This window comes from Alosa sapidissima, chromosome 23 (assembly GCF_018492685.1).
Source record: "Alosa sapidissima isolate fAloSap1 chromosome 23, fAloSap1.pri, whole genome shotgun sequence".
Lineage (NCBI taxonomy): Eukaryota > Metazoa > Chordata > Actinopteri > Clupeiformes > Clupeidae > Alosa > Alosa sapidissima.
In genome coordinates, this window is record NC_055979.1 from 10,758,330 (window position 1) to 10,777,453 (window position 19,124).

Here is a 19,124-nt window from a genome sequence, read left to right on the forward strand (position 1 = left end):
CTCATTTTCTCATATTCACACACCATCCAAGTTTGTCAATCATGTTTCAGGCAAAGGGGATGTAAAATATTGTGAATTTACTTTCCCCACGACATACAGAATATAAATAAGTGCTTTGTGTAGACCAGCACCAATTCATACATGTGGAATACAGATACATTATCCAAGGAATCTTGGCTTCTAGATTTGGGTTGAGTTGATGAAGTTTAGAAAGGCTCTGCAACTTCAAATCACAGTTTTTTTGTTTTGTTTTAGTATTTATGGTAAAATCTCCCTTCATTCTCCTAAATGTCAATAATAGATGTCAATTAATGAAAATCAAAAGGAGAAATATAAGAAAAGACGTTTGTGAACCACAAGTATCCATTCAATCAGAACAAAGCACATCAACCCAGTCTCTACTAAGGCAGAACCTGTACATGTGTGTAGGAGGGAGATGAATGGAGAGGTTGACAGGTTCTTGAGTTTCAAAGCTTTGACCAGGTCACAGTGTTAATTTCTCTCTTACTATAGCAATGCCTGTTGCTCTGAAATTGCCATTTTCGAGCAGATCGACCAGCCCAGTTCCTGTCCTACTTGAAACATGATTTAAAATGTTTTCTTCTATGGATGACTATTCGTACATATGATAATAAACAAGAAAAATGAGACAATTGACTCATAATATAAGCTACTTTTTTAAGCGAAGTAAACCATACACATAACAATCACTTTGTCCACAACCACATGATAAGTGATAAGCTAAATGCACATGGTAAATGACTAGCGAAGCTTGATTTGGATATTAAGTGTTTTTTGGTGAAGGCCTTGGGTTGAGATAACTCATCTCACCTGAGACGTCACGCTTGCGAACATTCTCACATCATCAACGAGGCATACAAAGACAGACACAGGGTACGCATGCTCATTTTGTACATTTTTTTTTGTACACACATATACACGCATAGCTTCGGACAAATATCATGTTTGACCAGGGAGGCTTCTGCAATTCTGAACAGCTAACCTGCTGTCATAAATTGCAGTCGCTTCACTTCTTTATCTCACTCTCTCTTTATCGCTCTCTCTTTCTCTCCATGTGGCAGTTTCTGGAAAATCCAGTAGAGCTTGACCAGATAACAAAATAGATGAATCTTGTTTCTGCAAGTGTTGGCTACACTGCTTCATAATTTTTTTATTATTTTTATTTTATTTTAATATGGCGCTAGAGTAGTGGTAATCTAAATTTGGCACAAACTATTCCTGCAACTATCCTACCAGTAGCTTAAATGTTGTTATTATCGCACAAAGAGACTTTTACAAAAATGTCTTTAAAATCTCTGACAGACCAAAAGGCAAAACATCACAGCTGGTTCTAGAACAAGTCTAGCTGAGCACATTTGGAAATCTGTTTAGAACGATGCAATAACCATCAAAACAGTCGCCAATGACAAAATAAATCTTACAGGACAGCAATCAGCTTAGTAAAAACAACTTGTTAAGTGCCATTGTAAAAAGATTTCACCCCATTCCCTTACTTTGCTGTGGTAAATCAATGCTTTGTGATTCATGCAAAGTTGACTTTCATGTGTTCCTGCCTTTGATGTGCTTTTGGATATAAATATGTTCTGTGTCTGGATTTACTTTGTGCAAATGTACCATGTTGCAACTGGTTCATCTGCACGGCTAGCTTTAAACTGTAGAAAAAAGCAGCTATGGTTAGGGTGTGCTTTCTTATAACAACAGCATTAAGAGAAGAAAGTAATGGAACCACATCTGTCAGAAACATCAAACCAATGTCATGAATAAAAGCATTTTTTTTCCTCAACCTTTTAATCATTTCACATTTAATAAACATGCTTCCCAAAAAGCATGTAGAAATAGTAAATTTGGTCATATTGTTTGAGATATATTTCCTAATGCCATGTGACATAATATGGCAGACTGATGACAAACAGATGCTTTTACACAGATGGCAAAAGCCTGGTTTCTTTTGGAGCTTGGCAGAATTTTAGCTCAGGCTAGCGTTTCATTTGTGGCCTTTCCTCACGTACATGACGACCACTCTTTTTGTCTGGTCTACCCTTGTCTCGGACCTTTCTAGGCCGTCGGGGTGGCGGGGTGCCCCTGGACTCGCTTGACGTGTCGCCCACGTCCCTCTCCTCTGAGATGCTGCTGAACGGCATGGCTGCGTTGCTACTTTCCAAGGTGTGCCTCAGGGCTCCATCCTCGGGACTTCCGATTTCGCTGCTGCTCAGGTCGGGCTCCTCTTGGCTCGCAGGCCCACCTGCTCTGGGCATAGCTGGGAAAGAGGGCCCCTCGCGCTCCATTTTCAGGAGAGGTTGCTGGTGCTCATTCATGTCCACCCCCGAGTCCAAGCTGGTGTCGTTGCTGCTGCCGGGCCTGTGTCGGCCCTGGATCTCGATGACTGAATGACGCACTGAGGCGGCAGGCTTGCCATCTAGAGAGACAAACCAGGCTCTGGGCGGGTGTGGTGACGGCTTGGCTTTGGAGAGCTCCACCAGGGTCTGTTCTGAGATACCCTGGAGCTCGGCTCGGAAGGGGCCCATCCCCACTGCTTCGTTCAGAGTTCCCGGCACGGAGACAGACTCCAGGAGGTGGCTATAGCGGCCCCAGACTCCAGGGTTGATGGCTGCACCCTGGATTGCGCCCTCCGAGACTGGCTGTTCGTCACTGTCCTGCGTAGCATTTTTGGGGAGTGTCTGGGTGAAGCTGTCCTTCAAATTGCGCTCTGACTGCGGCCCATGCTCCATCCCATTCCTGGGGAATGTGGCCGATCGGCAGCCTGAAGGCTCAGCCTGGGATGTTGGCGGCGGATGGCTAGCGAAGAGCTCTGGTGCTGGGACAAGGGCTACAGGCTGGTTGTAAATGTGGAACAGCTTGTCCTTGAACATCATATTCTCGCCAGCGCCCTGGGCCGGTCGGTTCTGGTCAGACATCTCCCTCAGCCTCGCCACCTCCTCACTGTTAACGTAGACCGACGGCATCGGCGACTTGTTGCCCTCGGTCGCTCCCGCGCTGCCCACATTCTCGTACAGTTTAAACGAGCGGCCGACATCCTCCACATAGATGTTGTAGTTGGCTTGATGTCGGGGGGTTGTCGAGGCATTCCGCTGTGCCATGGTGGCCAGCGAGAAGGTGCGGTCATCGTGGGGATACTCGTCGTCTTCTCCATCGCAGCTGGTGGATGTGGTCTGGTCTTTCTGAAGGATCACACGGGCGGAACTCCGCCTCCTCACTCTACCCCGTGCAGAATGTCTGCAGAGGAAGTTATAGTTAGAATCACAAGTTCTGTGAGAAAACCATGTATGACGTACTAGTACATGAGATGCACGCCATGGATAACCTGACTCTCGCCAGATGAATTTCGTTCCGCTTAGCTCCACTCATCCATCTGGGACCAATCCATTGGAGTGTTGCTTCAGAAGGCTGGGCCTAATCAAAAAATGCTTGCATATGATTGAATAAGCCACTTGTCCGTCATCTATTGACGTGCTACTTCAACCACTCACATCGAAGCCAACCCGTGATGCTGATAACAGTTTCACAGTCGCTTCTACGCTATGTCACATCTATGAAACTCCCGCCCTGCGTCCTGATTGGCTCTACCATAAAATCTGGTGCAGAAATCACTCTCAATGGAAGAGGTCCCAGATGTGGATGTGAGTGAAGCTAGGCGGAGCTAAGCAGAATGAAATTCATCTGGCGAGAGTCAGGTTACGCCATGGAGGCCATATTTAGAATAACTGGGCCACTGGCAGGCCTGAAAGGGCCTTCCATTACAGGTCCTCTGCTGATTGATCACACTGCATCACACTACATGATCAAAACAGAGACTATGTCGTAATTAAATTAGTAACATGAGGTTAGCGTAAGTACATAACATGAAAGCATTAGTAAACTAATGAAAATTGTCAAAATGGAATGCCTCAACCAGAATTAGGTTGAGTTGAAAGGAATCGAATCAGTTCATCTTAAAAAATACATATTCATACTAAATTTAAAGCATGTGCCTCAAGGCATTCTTGAGATATGACATTCACAAAAATGAGACTTTCATGGTCACAATGACCTTGAAGTTTGACCTTTGACCTCCAAAATCAAATCAAATTTGAAGCACGTGCCTCAAGGCGTTCTTGAGATATCACATTCACGAGATCGGGTTGGAGAAACAAACAGATGTACAGATGGACAACCCGAAAACACGCTTCCGGCCATGGCTATCGCAGCCACAGAGGCATAAAAACATGTTTTTGAGCAGCAATCAGAACATGCAAAAAACGTACAGACAGTAATTGCAGAATTTCATAGGTCACATGACGTAAACAATGAGGTGTGCGAATGAGTCAGGAGTGCTACCTTACCTACAGTGACACAAGATCACGGACAAAAACCCAATGGCTATGAGCAGCGTTCCTCCCAGGCTGCCCATTAGGAGGTACGTGTGATATGAGATGTCCAGAGAGGGCGCCCCATGGCCCATGTAACCTAGATTTTCCCCAAACAAAAATCCAGTTACTGGGCAGTCAAGTGGTGAGAGAACAGTACTGAAAAACAGTACTAAAAAAAAGAAAAAAACGCACAAGCACAGTGCCCCCTAGAGGCGAAGGCAGGCAGCTGTGTGGAAACAATATAATAAAGGGTATTATATTGTTCATCTCTCTTAGGTATTGTGAAGAAGCAAAGCAGAAGGAGCATAACAGTAAATCGTCTGATTTACACAGGCTGCTGTTGACCACACTACCCAAGAGTGGTCAGGAGTTGGACTCACCGTGGAAGGCGGGTATGGGGGCAACGAGCCAGTCCCCGAGGTGAGATGCCACGTACGTCCAGATGAGAGCATCCCCATCTCTCTTCACCGTCCCCAAACCTTTATTCAGCCAGGTGCCTGAAGGAGAGGAATGTCTCTGTTAATGTCAGCACTTCATGTTAAAATTACACTACAGCCTTTGTTGACTTCACCCTGGTTGGAGATGATGTGGCGGTGTTGAAAATGTACAGTATGAGAGCTTTATACAGGCAAAGTTATGAGGGCGAAGTCAACAAAGAACAATTCTGAAACTGGATAAGAAAGCCTTAATGCCTCTCAAGGTAAACCCAACTGAGTCTTAATTCTGGTTTTGGTGGTATTTTTGGTGGTTTTGGTGTTATTTACAGGGGTTTGACAGAAAAAAAGGAAATCAGTGATCTCTCAAACTCTGCAGATGTTTCTGCAAATAAATTATGTCCCAATGGTAAATAAATCTTATGAATTTCAGGCATCCTGTTCTTAATGTTATAACCAAGACATTTTTTGCAATTCTGGAGCACGAATGACTGAGGCCTCAGACACAAAAACTGGAGATTTATTAAGACTGTGTCTTAAGTGCTGGTATACCAAAAATAAGGAAAAAAACGTTCTCTGGGAAGCCTATCTCAGGACGGAAGGCAACACTGAGTGACAGAGACTGCAGTTTATCTAACCTGGTGCTTCTATTATTTTGTCTAGCTCCTGTATATGACCACATGGTAAAACAGGAACAGAAAAAGTAAAACAATGTTCTCTTGTGAGGACAATCTCCCTCCTCACCTGTCTTCCTGTCAAATGCCCATGCGGGTATGGAGTCAGATGCCCGCCAGTAGGCGGCAGCGCTGTGGGGCAAAGGCACGGTGATCTTGACCGGTCCACTGACAGGAAGCTCTTTCCCATCGGCCAGAAGCTGGGTGCTGAGACCGGCCACTGGACTGAGCCTAACGCTCCTGAAGCCTGAGGAAAACGTGTGATATTTGAATCACGTCAAGTTGTCACACCTTACTCTAGCTGCCACACCAAGATACGGAAACTCAACACTGTGAGGAGAGAGGACTCCAGCTGTAACAACACTGGTGAAGTGGTGATCAGTTTTCTTGACCTGACCATTGTAAGTGCTCAGGGCCAACTCAGAGCTCACGCCCATCCCCTACACACACACACACACACACACACGCACACACACGCACACACACGCGCACACACACGCACACACACACACACCTCCAATCAACACTCCATCAGAGAGAGGCCTGAGTGGGGCTGCTTGCCAACCTGAAATGCTGGAGCTGTTGACCGATACTAATGACTACTGGGATCCTGCTGTCACGCTGCCTTCTCAGGCTTCATGAACAAGCACTGGGCTTTTGAGAAACCAAAATCTCTTCAAGTTACTATTTTAATACCACATATGCCCCTTATTAAAGGACCATTTGTTTAGAAATAGACTCCCTTAACTTGCGATATGCTGGTATGTGGTAGCCAACACTGAATTTAACCACAATCTTAAAAATACTTGCCTAAAGTTAACAGTTACTCTTCCTACTTCTTACATGCATGGTGTGATGCAGTGTATCATTTCAGAACTGGCATCTGTTCAAGAGTATGTCAACGTGAGGCTAATTTCCTATGATATATCCTTAAATATTTTATATAATAGTGTTTTTCTTACTCATTACATAAAAAGATGCTGACTTTGAGAACAGACAGTCTTCATGGACCAAATTACTATAACATTTGTCTGGACTAGTAATAGTGATAGGTCTATAACTCATGTCTGTGCTTGTATTTAATTACTCTTTCATGTTGATCTTTCTGTGCCTATTTGGCGTTTGGACCATCACTTGCACCTTTTTAATGAGAAAATTGAACATCTGTCAGTTGATTTACATTTAACTGCACTCCTGTGGAGTGTACATGTGTGCCCAGTAAGTCTCAGTATGCCCATACCTGAACGGTTGCTAAGGAGACCGGTTGTGCACAGGTGGCAATCCTTGTCAATGGGTGGCACCGTCAGATAGGCTGTAACCATGGAGATATTGGTGTTGTCCGGAAGCTCCAGCAGGCTTTTGGGGAACTGTACACTGGGCTGGGATGTGTACTCTACAAGACACAGGAGGACCACACAACACATGCCTCTCTTTCTTTAATACAACAGATATGGCACTACTGTTATGCTACACCAAACAATGAGTTTGGATATTTATATTTTTGTAGGTTTATACTTGATGACATACCAGATGTTTTCTGGGTGATCAGCACAGAGTCATCAAAAAGCCAGATGTTGCCTTGGGTTTGTGGAAGCAGAGCCAGAGTCACAGAGGAGAATACTGAAATGAAAAACCATAACATGACACATACTGTATATCCCAGCAACAAAATGACAATTAAATGGTAATAAAGTATCAAAGTCTATATAAAATGCAACAAGAAACACATTTATACTTGTTTTACCAAGTTTTAGCTATATTAAAAACTGAGGCTTTTGGGTTCAAGCAAAAATCAAGAAAAACATTTGGATGGTGTGTGAGATCAGTTGCATAAGAGCAACACTTGGTGGGGATGTTGAGTAGGAATTTGGGACCCCTCCACAGGCACTCCCATGCCTCATCTCCCTGCTCTCCCACACCAAACAGAGCCTACGCTGTCTGCCTTGGACACCCAATAGGAAAGCACATGCTATGAGGGACACACCCCTAGAGAACCACAATCCCAGTAGTACATAAATAATTGAAAGGTCTAGGTTCATGGACAACCTGAAATCACATGCAACTGTATTTCCGGGGGGATATTGATTGAGTCAGACCAAGAAACAATGCATGAAATAAATATATATATTGATCCCATAAATACACAATTGCCTTTAATCCTTAATTCATTCTCTACATAAGGCTCATAGAGACACGCAAGATGGTCCATTTGGCAGGAAATCAATGGCTCTTATAGAGATTATTGCTGGGACTCGTCTTAGCACTTCATTCCAAGGACTTTGGCCAGAAAAGCTTCTGAGCCTTGAGAAGAGGAGAGGGGGGTGGTGTTAACGTGCAAAGCAATTACAATTTAATCTAAATCAGCATCAGTAGCCAAGACATCTGTGTTTCTGTGTCACATAACTTACAATGACAAAGGGGTGTCTCAGCACACACACTCTCTCTGTCAGACACTCAGTGACAGCAACACTGCCAATTGCACTTGGACTTGGACTAATGATGGATGACCTACTGAATATACTCCAGGAAATTATGTCCATAAGAGAATAGTACGTGTGGGAGAGCTGCACTATTAATGCTCACAATAAACTTTAGGATGGTATTATACTCTTAAAGCCTTGATCACTTCCACATGAAGCCTATTATATGTCAATATAATACAACGCTATTACTTGCCCCATGAACATGAATTCAATGTAAATATTTATAATTTAAAGATGTGTTCCAATCTGCTGGTGACAACTTTACTACGATGGACCCAGACTTTAATCCTCTGCTGTACTTACTGGGCATCTTGGTGGTCTTCCAGGGTAGCTGCTTGTGGACGTAGCCATCCATGCTAGCCACAATGCTGAGGGTCTGACCCAGGGCGTAGGGCACCCGGAGCAGCACCTCGCCATTGTCCTGCGTCACGGCGCTGACTGCCTGCGTGCCGTTCACAAACACCTCCACCGACGCACCTCCGATGAAACGCTGGCTGGATGCATCCTTCACCCAAACTCTCAGGGCTAGAGGAGGTGCTGTAAGCCAAGTCAGATGATAGGGGTGGGGTGGGGGTTGTTGCCACGGTTACAAGTGGAGTATGATCCAAACTTGACCCTGCTTTTCTGTTTTTGTTAAATCATTTTGTTTGTTTGTTTGTCTGATGCAGTCATGATGAAAATGCTTATTTGAATCAGGTAGCCTACTGTGGATGGGACTGTCTCAACAAGAGATAGGTTTCAAACACAGCACAGTAGGGTTACCATCCCAACAGGGACAGCCATGTTTGTCAGGTGCCCGGGAAAATCCCGCGATAACCTTTCTCTGAACATGAAATAGTAATGAAACCAGAGATTCTCAGCACAGGCAGGGAGTTTAAAAATAGATCAAAGTGCCACAGACAGCCAGATGCCAGAATTTTTTGTGCTAGGGTGCCAGCAGCACACAGATACAGTTTGTATACCTTTCATGTAATTCTTTCATGTAGCCTACAATTCACATCCTTGTGTTGGAAAACCCCTTATCCTGGAAGTGACATTTTTGTTTATGTTATGAATGTCTTATAATAATGCCCCTGACAAATCTCGTGGCCTACCATTAGGCCTATGTTTTATTTATGGGTCAACAATACATCTATAAACAATAATGACAGTAAGAAGTTCAATGAAATAAAAGCAAATTATCCATTTAATTTTGTAAGCCGTTTTAAGACACTCATAACATTGTGCCTAAGAATGTGACTGACCAATGGGGGAGCATAGGTTTGCTGATATGACGGGATTACAGACAATATGCCATTTGCCAGTGATAAATACAATAATCCCTGATAATAAAGCTCAAATCCATTTCACTACAGACTAATTATGTCTGTATATTTACAGATAAGCGGAGACCACGTTACTGGTAGAGGCCTAGTCGAGGCAAAAGCATGCTGCCATCTTTTAATTATTTATTTCGGGTAATTTTAAAGGTAGGCCTATGTTTAAGTAGGCTATATAATACCAGACATGTTTTGAATATTATTAAACACCTGCGTTAATAAACGCATTATGTTCCTATGAGACAAAGGAGCATATCGCTAGGTAAAGAAGGCTTCTGTCATCTTCTGTGGTCAAAAGCCCTTTGTTATTGTTGTAGGCTATGGGAGAGAGAGCTACGTTTGGAGGTTTCCCCATTACAAGCAAACACACGATTCAAGAGCGATAGTGTCCAGACCATTGAAAACGGTCACATTAAGGAAAAAGAAAACAAGCTAAGAAACAAGCTAAAAAATAACGTTTTGTGCTCTAACCTGGGACAAGGGGCGACGTATGAACTTGATGTTCTTGAGGCTGGAGCGTCTGTCTACTGACGGATCCATCTGTACCAGCGGCGCTGGCATTGTCCTCCAACGGCGGGGTAGGGCCAGGGGAGACCAAACCACCCTCCGCCCTGTTCACGTACCCATCCTCGAAGGATATCAACAAAACCGAGAGGAGCAGGTAAGCTGAGAGCTCTGGCATCGCGCAATAAAGCAGTGCCACTGAGACATAACTGCACGAAATGAGACGGAGAACTGGAAATGTTTGTCGTCGTTTAATTCTTCGGGAGATCCAGCATCATGATGCTCCAACGTGGCTGGGGTCGACGTGAATCACGCATGGTAATCAGCAGCGGCGTCACCACTGTTGTGCCTGGTTGCTTTCACTTGCATGGGAAGGAGGGGTGCGAATTACATCATCTGGTGCTAGCCCGCCATCTGGTGGCACGTATAGATAATCGCATCAATTAAATATCCCTCTACAGATTGGATTCAATCACCTAGCAGCGCTGCCTATGCGTAATTGTGTCAAATCAAACGAGTTTATGAGCGACTGCTACACGAGGGAATCATTATTATATATGACAGAAGAACCGTTCCACTGACTGTGTGATAACCAAAACATTAGCTTAGCTTTATCTACAGAGAAAAGCTGAGAGATACAGAAATAAGGCTTCTCGAAATAAAAGCACAGTCATTGACGCCAGAAGATGGCGATGTGCACCTGCCAAACCGGTCTACACTGTGCTAAAATCATTATCTTTCTTTCTTTCTTTCTTTCTTACACATAACCAACCCGGCATAGACCATATGATATGTAAAGTGTGTGCGCCATGAAGAATTAATTTAATCATGTGAGTAGGTGCGACTCCATGACTGACATCAGCTAATTACTCGCAAAACAATGAACTGCCACAGATGTTGTAGCCTATTACTCCAATGACTGGTTGATATGCCAAATTTAAAAAAAAAATCCGAAAATAAATCTCATTTATTACGGAAAGTAATTTAATGATATGCTGACTTGCTGTCATCAGTCAAATATGGTTGATGAATGTCAAAAAAGGAATGTATCAGGCCAGCTATCAATGCAGATAAGTATGGGTCTTGTGAACACATGTTGAGCAAAGCCAGTCCTCATAGAAATGGGAAATACCATAGGCCTACAGCCAGAGTCAAGGACAAAACAATGAATCATGAAGAGTATGCACACAATTAAAGACATGTGACTGATATACTGCATGCCATCCATCTATCCATCCATCCATCCATCCATCAATCCATCCAGCTATTTTGTCCATGACTGACCTGAACCCCACACACATGTGCACACAGTTATGCTCTGAGAGAAACAGAGAGAGAGAGAGAGAGAGAGAGAGAGAGTTGAGCACTTGCTGTTTAAAATATTGCTTTCAAAAGGAATAATATGTCTCCTCCTCTTCCTGTCCTATGTCTATCCACGATGGAGCACTGGCAAACCTGTTAAACACTCAAACAGCCAATGTGGAAATCTTAACAATAACAATCAATCCCGGATTTTCAGCAGGAGGTGATGAATAAATGGCCAGGCTTGAGAATCCCTACAGAGTCCTTTCAGCACACAGTTGTTACAATGGGCTATTCACTTCCACTTCCTCAAGGAAAAGGGCTGTGTTCTGAGTCCCTTGCTCTACTACCTCTACACACGACTGCTCCCCTGTCCATCACAGCAACACCATGGTGAAGTTTGTGGGTTGGGGGGTTTCATTTACCCTTGTTGATAATGAAATAAATCAGCAAGAAAAAAAGATTTTTTTGGAGTGCGACCAATTTTTGATTTTCTGGGGGGGGGGGGGGGGGCTGGTGGGGTCTGCCTACAGACATGAGGTGGAGCGGCTGTCAACATGGTGCAGGGCCGACAACCTGCTCCTCAACACCTCAAAGACCAAAGAACTCATCATAGACTACAGGAGAAAGAAAACAGAGATCCCACCATTAAAGGTATGCTATGCAGAATAGGTATTTTTGGCAAGTGAGCAATGTATTTATGTGTCCGCTATTGTAAATAGCAAACTTCTCACAACTTATCCCCCCTGTACACAATGCAAATGCTTTTGTTGTGGAGGTGAAGGATTAACAACAGGCAAAAACTCCAAAGAGATATATCTACTGACAAGGTAATGTTTCACGATTCTCGCAAGATTTGTCGGGGTGCCGCTCTTGGAAATTGCATGGCTGGTTTTCTCGGTAGGGAATCACTACGTCTATGCTGTATAGCTATATGCTAGGTGAACGATTCATCTATTACAAGTTCGTTTACCATCAAATTGGCTTCGTTAAGGTGAAAATCTTGCATAGTGTGCCTTTAATCATCAACTGGGACTGTATGGAGAGGGTGACAAACTTCTGCTTCCTGGGAATCCACATCGAGGAGAGCCTATCCTGGAGCGTGAACACCTTTGAGCTGCTGAAAAATGTCCCAACAGAGAGAGAATACTCAGGAGGAATAACATCACACAAAGACTGCTGGTGTCCTTTTACCGTGCCTCCATTGAGAACATACTAACATACTGCATGTGCATATGGTACACCAGCTGCACAGCTGCTCAAAAGAAAGCGCTCCAGAAGATCATCAACATTGCCCCAAAGATCATCGGCTGCCCTCTCCTCACACTGGAAGAACTACACAGTTCCTGTTGTCTCGAAAAAGCCCAGAACATTAAAGGACACCCATAAGGAACATTATGGGTGTTCATACTGTTTTTTATGCAATGACTCTGTGTTTATGTATGCTGCTAATGCTGTTATATGTTTCTATTTATATTATATATAGTAAAACTACTGTAAATTATTACTATAAATTATTACTATAAATTATATTTTTATAGACTCAATGAATGATGCACTGACTGGAGAGCACTTTAAATTTCATTGTACCTATGACAATGACAACAAAGACCTATTCTATTCTATTCTATTCTATTCTAAAGAAGCACAGTATTGAAGATGCTGTGGATGGCATTTAGAAAAAAAATGCTGATTCTTTTCACAGTGCATGTCAATAGGCTACCCACCGCCACCAACATGGCCTTTTCTGTGAACAAATGATAACAACAATAACAAAAGCAGCAAAGAAAAAATGCATTCTTCAATAAGGAGTCCAACAGTGGCCAGGAAATGCACCTGTCTAAAAGCATCTGGGAAATGAACAAATTGGACAGCCTTGTGATGTTCAGAGGATGAGAGACAGCTATAGTAGGACATCTATTTCTGTCTCTCCAAGCACTCAGTCGATGTGGCAGGTTGTTTGTCCGTTGTTCCTCGTGCAATTCACAGCTACAGGTTACAGCTGCTCTTTCATGATAGATGCTGGCACCAGTCTGCCTTCAGGTAATTTGTGTCGAGATTCATGTAATGGAAATTTAAATGAAATTAAAATGTATGTCTCTCTCTCTCTCTCTCTCTCTCTATATATGTGTGTTCTTAATGCATCTGAAACATGTGAGTTTGATTAAACTCAAGAATTGATAAATAACATCTTTGGGCCTGGTCCTGGAACTTATGAATGATTTTGTTGAATGAGTTTATTTATTTATTTTGTTTATTCTGGAGATGCCATACCACAAAGTGTGACAGCCCCTTTTCAGAGTGTATGTGGACGATAAACAAAGAGTCTTTCAATAAAGATGTCAGAAGTGGTTCTCTGCAACTAATTACATTATTTCCAAGCAGCTGGGCTGAATACTTGTCATTACAATGCATAATTTCACTTATGCACTCGTCTTTCTCTACCAACTTACCCACAGAGTCAAAATTTCACTTTGTTTGTACGCTTTTTGTTCTTTCAACTGGTTTCTTTTTTCTGCACTGATTTACTTCACTCAGCTAACCACACAAATGGCTGCTGTTTTAGGGACAAAAGATGATCTTCCTTTAGACAACAGATCCTATTTTTATCCTGTTGTTGAGAGAGAGTGAACCTGAAGAAGCTGACAGAGAAACGTGCTGTTTGCTCTAAATAAACCATCTGTAGTAGTATTATACCAGTGTGCTGTGATAATCTTTACTTTTAAAGCCTGTTTTTTTTTTGTCTCAGGCAATATGCATTGTTATTTGTCTCGGTCAACACCTTGCATATACACATTAAACTTTGTCAAAGTGATTAGTTCCCCCCTGTTGAGGAAGTGAAAGAAAACATCCAAGGAAGTCAAACAGATGGTGTGATAATGGCTGTGATTAGTTCTGATCAGCCACCTGGTGAGGAGTCAGAGCCCAACAAAACGCACAGCCAGAGATGTAAAGTAACTAAGAAGAAATACTTAAGTACAATACTTAAGTATGAATGCAGAGTATCTGTACTTTATTTTACTTGAGTTTTTATTTTTGTTCCTACTTTAACTTTTACTTTACTACATTTTCAAAATTAAATGTATACTTTTACTTCACTACATTTTCTTTAGCAGCAAGTAGAAAGTAGGCTAAAATAATGTTCAAATGAAAACAAAAGCCAGAGTTTCCATTCAGCATGTTAGATATTTGCAACTCCAGGATTTTCTGACCTGATGTCACCACAGGACCCAGCAATGAATGATGACATACTAAGCAATGAATGATGATATACTAAGTACTGTAAATATAGATACATTAAGACTTGTACTTAAGTATGCTTGTACTTTTACTTAAGTCATTTTCTGATCAAATATCTGTACCTCTACTCAAGTGTAGTTTTCGGATACTTTATACAACTGCGCACATCCCAGTAAAGCTCAGCTATACTGTACTAAAGTCGGCCATGGAAACAGAACATACTGTATAGACCCATTCTATCTGTTCCCAGATTATTTCTGGTTGAAACGCAGATACTTTGAAATGAAAATGAATCGGACTTTAGCGTAATGCTCTTCAGAATGACTTTAAAAATAATTTTTAAAATATCTGTTTCTCCCCAAGTTACCATTAGCTCAATGTTGTTTTTCTGTGCCACCTGAAATGCATTTAAAACACACATGTTTGTTTAAGCAGTTGAAAGGCTCATATAGGATTGCCGAGTTTTTGGCCCTGGGAGGCCTATGTTCATACAGCATCACAATACCCCTGAAAAGCATCATGAAGGAGAAGGGATGACGTGTTGTGAACATGCAGGCTGTAAATGACAACAGCATACATGACTTACCTCAGAGCAAACCCAGAAGTTTTTAGCAGCAGTTTCAGTGTTAACCTATATTTGCTTAGAAAGTGCAAAGAGACCAGTGAAGTCTCAAAGCTCAGCTGATATTGTTTTATCTAGACAAACCTTGTTGAATTTGAAAAACTGCTTTCGCAATGCAGAGCTACACAGCACCCTAGGCTGTATTGCTAAAGTGGAAAGTATTACTAATATTTGAAAGCTGTTTACTTTCATATGATTTAGAGGCATGATAAGAAAAAAGGAATGATGTAACAGTGCCTGAAACAATAATACTTACCAGAGAACAGTGGACACTGCATGATGAGACTGATCGTGAATACTTTCCTTAAAAACTTCAGCTTGCAGTGCAGACAAGAATGTTTTTCAGGACATGTCAGTGAAATGTTGTCAACATCTAAGCCACCAATGTCTTCTTCATGGCGACAAATGACACTATGAAAACACCAGACTAATTTAGATCCCTAGGAGGATGCCACCCTCTGAAGTTTTCCATTCAGTCAGTGATTGCTAAAGTGCTTTCACTCACTCATGTACAATGCACTGATGGAGGCCTCAGTGATTCAGAGATTTTAATATGATTTTCTGAATCTTTATTTTTCATTTTAAGTGTTAATAATTGATGAAGTACATCACCAGCCACATCAACACAAGAATATGTGTTTATTGAATATTCCTTTAATTAATTATAATTTAAATTTAATTAAACATGCATGTGTGGTTTCATGTTATTGGTATCAACATGCTATTTCCATAAAAAAATCACTTCTTTTTCATTGTATGAAATCTGATTCTCTTGAGCACCTACAGTATGTAAGCATGACTATGAATACAAAATATTGGCAGAATTATATTGGACAGAACTGGAGCAGATAAAACAAATTAACCTCACTGGCCCTGCTCATTGAATATCCATGCCATGGCACACAACAACACAAAATGTCTGTCTTTTTTTCCACACCAACAACTGTGACCTGTGGAGAGAGCAGAGTATGTGAAAATAATTGTACTGAAGGCGAAACCTTGTAGCCAAAGAGAGCTCCACAGAGTGACCTGACTGTTAAATATGTGCTGTTCTTGCGTTGTTCTGTGGACACCAGAGACACTCAGGTGATCCGCAAGCATTAGCCCATGCAGAGCCACACTGCAGGAGGAAAACTGAGTGGCTGACTGCACTAGTGAAAAGAAAGAGTACTGTAGGTCTAGTTCATTAGGCATATGGCAGATTTAGTATGAATACCAATCAATCAATAGCTTCCTGACACTAATTCTGCAAGGAAATGTATTATTTCAAACTGGATGAAAGTGCTACAAGAACTGTCTCTCAGACCACAAAACAGGGAGAATTTTTCAGAGAATGGCAATCAATAATGTTTCTAATGGTGTCGGAAAAATAAAATTACATATTGGCATGAACAGGGCTAAATCTGAAATATGCTGTTCACAAAACTGATGTAGACCATTTAAAATCCTAGCTTTTGGTGTCTATTTAGTAGTCAGGAACTGCACACCACTCCTAAAACTGAGCTCAAAACAGAGTTTGATACAAAACCCTAAAACAACTATCCCTGTAGCTTGGCTTTGGGGACTGCAACACAAGCTTCTATCAGAATGTGCTAACTCACCCTTTTTATGGTCACTTTTAGTGCACATGGAGAAGCTAATGCCACATATTCTGCTTGGAGGTAGATATCTCTGCTCATTTATTTTTTTAATTGTTTTTAAGAGGAACTGCTTGTAGACAAAGAATACATTTGGATTTTATATATCTAGCAAAACTATTCTCCAAAGTGATTTACAGTGAAAAATGTTTTTCTCTTTCCAGTATATGTCCAGTATATCTGTACCTCCTGGGAATGCATCCTATAGTGCTGGCTCCTGCTGGCTCCTTTCTTCTACCGATTGAGGTTCAGACATTTGTGCAGGCCATGCAGCAATAATCATGGAAAAATACAGGACTGCAGGGTTTCTGTCTCCAGCAAGCGTTGACAAATAGAAGCACGGAAGTGTGTTCATTACTGTAGGTGACTTGTCATGTCCATGACAAAAGGCGAACGCCACCGTACCACCGCTTTTGAAGAGCTTGTTGCTAAGACATCTGAAAGTAGTGACTCTGTAGGGCTTTATTGGCAGATATTGTTAGCCGGTCAGTTTGGCATCAATGGAAACAAACTATATGAGGAATCTTCATATTTGTTAACCTTTCAAATTTCCCTAAATATTTTAATGTATTTTGATTGGTCATTGTAATTTAATTGTTTTTCTTTGTGACAGTAACTGATAACATTTTGTAATTCGATGATGTAACTGTACCAGCCTACTCCTTAATCCTGTTTGTATTTTTGTTGTATTTTGAATGTTTCTTTGTTTGATTTCTGTCAGTGTAGAATAATCTCTATATGGCTTCATGTATTTGTAACGAGTAAGAGGACACTACAAGACTGTGTGTAGCCTAACTACCTGATACCTATTGCAGTCTGCTAGCAAATGTAACACCAATTGGTCTGCAGTAGCCACAGCATTCGGCACAGAGTTTGAATCGCAGCTGTCACCGTTGTGCCCTTGAGCAAGGCACTTAACCCCGAGTTACTCCAGGGAGTCTGGCCCTGCGATTAGTTGACATCTGTAAGTTGCTTTGGATAAAAGCGTAAGCCGAGTAAATAAAGATAAAGACAATGCTGAAGAAGAGGTCATATCTTTCTCAGGACGTATTTGGTCCTTTCTGGGCAAATGTCAGTTTTTCCTGCCATTTACTGTTTAGTTTTTCTGTGTTTCCCAGTATTCAGGCTGTCATTTGAACTTTCTAGTTGCTGCTCTGGTGATGGTTAAAGTCATGGTTAATTGGATGGTGGAGCAAATGTTTGTTCATATGTGATTTAGTGGAATTATTGCAACTGGTTTCAGTTCTGTCTTTGGGAATTTGTTGTTTTAATTTGTCTTTCTGATCTTTGTCCAAAAGGACAATGATTTCTGTTGTGCTGGGTGACAGATGGGAGAGTGACAAACTAAGGGCGTGTGTGTGTGTACAGTATGTGTGTGTGATGGACATCAGGGGACCATGAGGGTGAATAGTTTTATTCATGTTCCAACAACAACAACCTTGACATGCCAACAAAGCAGATAAAAACGATCTGTTTTGTGTGTGTGTGTGTGTGTGTGTGTTTGTTAGAGGGAGAGAGAGAGAGACATACTGTACACTTGGCTCTGTTTGAACGACAGCAGAGCTGTGAACATCCACTCAGCAGATATTTAGCTATAAAAGTTCTACATAAAACATGTTTGAATTAAACACTTTCTTTGGAAACCCTTCCAGTTCACATATCCCAGATGCAAGCCCAGCAATACATTCAACCCAGTGGCACGTCATGGTGCCTTGCCCTAATGCTGTTTGCCATGGTTACTCCATGGCCAGCAAAGGTCCCATGGCGTTGAGCTTGCACTGCTGGTCTTCCCCCCTGAGGAATTGTTAGGTATTTTCGTCTATCCTGATATTTGTCCATTAGGGATTTCATGAGCAACAAGCCTACAGCAGCTTAGGCCCTGTCATCTGTGTCAGAAATGGACACATAGACTAAACTCTGACAGTAGTTTTATATACATGTTACCATGCCTGTTCAAGGTTGCAGCTGCACCACCTGCAGGATGTATTATGGATGGGCTCTGCTTGCAAAGTCTCTTTCTCTTTACTTGTATGGAATTATCTCTCTTTATTCTCTTTATTGTCCTGTAGGAAAATGTGTTAGCATTTGCATTTTGTGTTAGCATCTGCATTTTACCCCTCCGGGGGTAGTGTGCACCCATACACACTTGGAGCAGTGAGCTCACTCAGAACCCAAACACACTAGGTGCACTTCAACTTAAAGGGCAACCAGAGCAGTGGGCAGCCCTTTTAGAGAAACTCATTTTTCACCTAAAAGAAAGTAGCCTAGAAATCTAGACGCACCCTAGTGGCGGCAAATTAATTTGCTCAGCCTGTACGTCTAGTATCAAACCATAGGGATTTCTATTGGCTGACGCCGTGGACCTCATCCAATCACAGCGCTCTATTTTGTTAGAGAGTCTTAAGGCGGGCTTAACATTTCAATGATATAGGATGGCCCGCCAGGCTAAAAAGAAAGGTGAGCAGAGTGCAACAGGCCTCTTGCGTCATAGTGTCGTTGGCTACATTAAAGTATCGGTAAT

The 19,124-nt window shown here is 42.0% G+C and overlaps 1 protein-coding gene across 1 annotated transcript; it reads right to left on the bottom strand.

The window, feature by feature from the left end:
• Positions 1–1,205: 1,205 nt before the first annotated feature.
• LOC121698817 (protein FAM171B) lies at positions 1,206–10,152 on the bottom strand. The gene is made up of 8 exons (XM_042081230.1): positions 9,770–10,152; positions 8,283–8,516; positions 7,024–7,116; positions 6,737–6,889; positions 5,567–5,743; positions 4,769–4,885; positions 4,362–4,485; positions 1,206–3,255 (listed from the first exon to the last, which is right to left on the bottom strand). Exons 1-8 carry the CDS (start codon positions 9,978–9,980, stop codon positions 1,998–2,000), a joined length of 2,367 nt encoding a protein of 788 aa, XP_041937164.1. The 5' UTR covers positions 9,981–10,152; the 3' UTR covers positions 1,206–1,997.
• Positions 10,153–19,124: the final 8,972 nt, after the last annotated feature.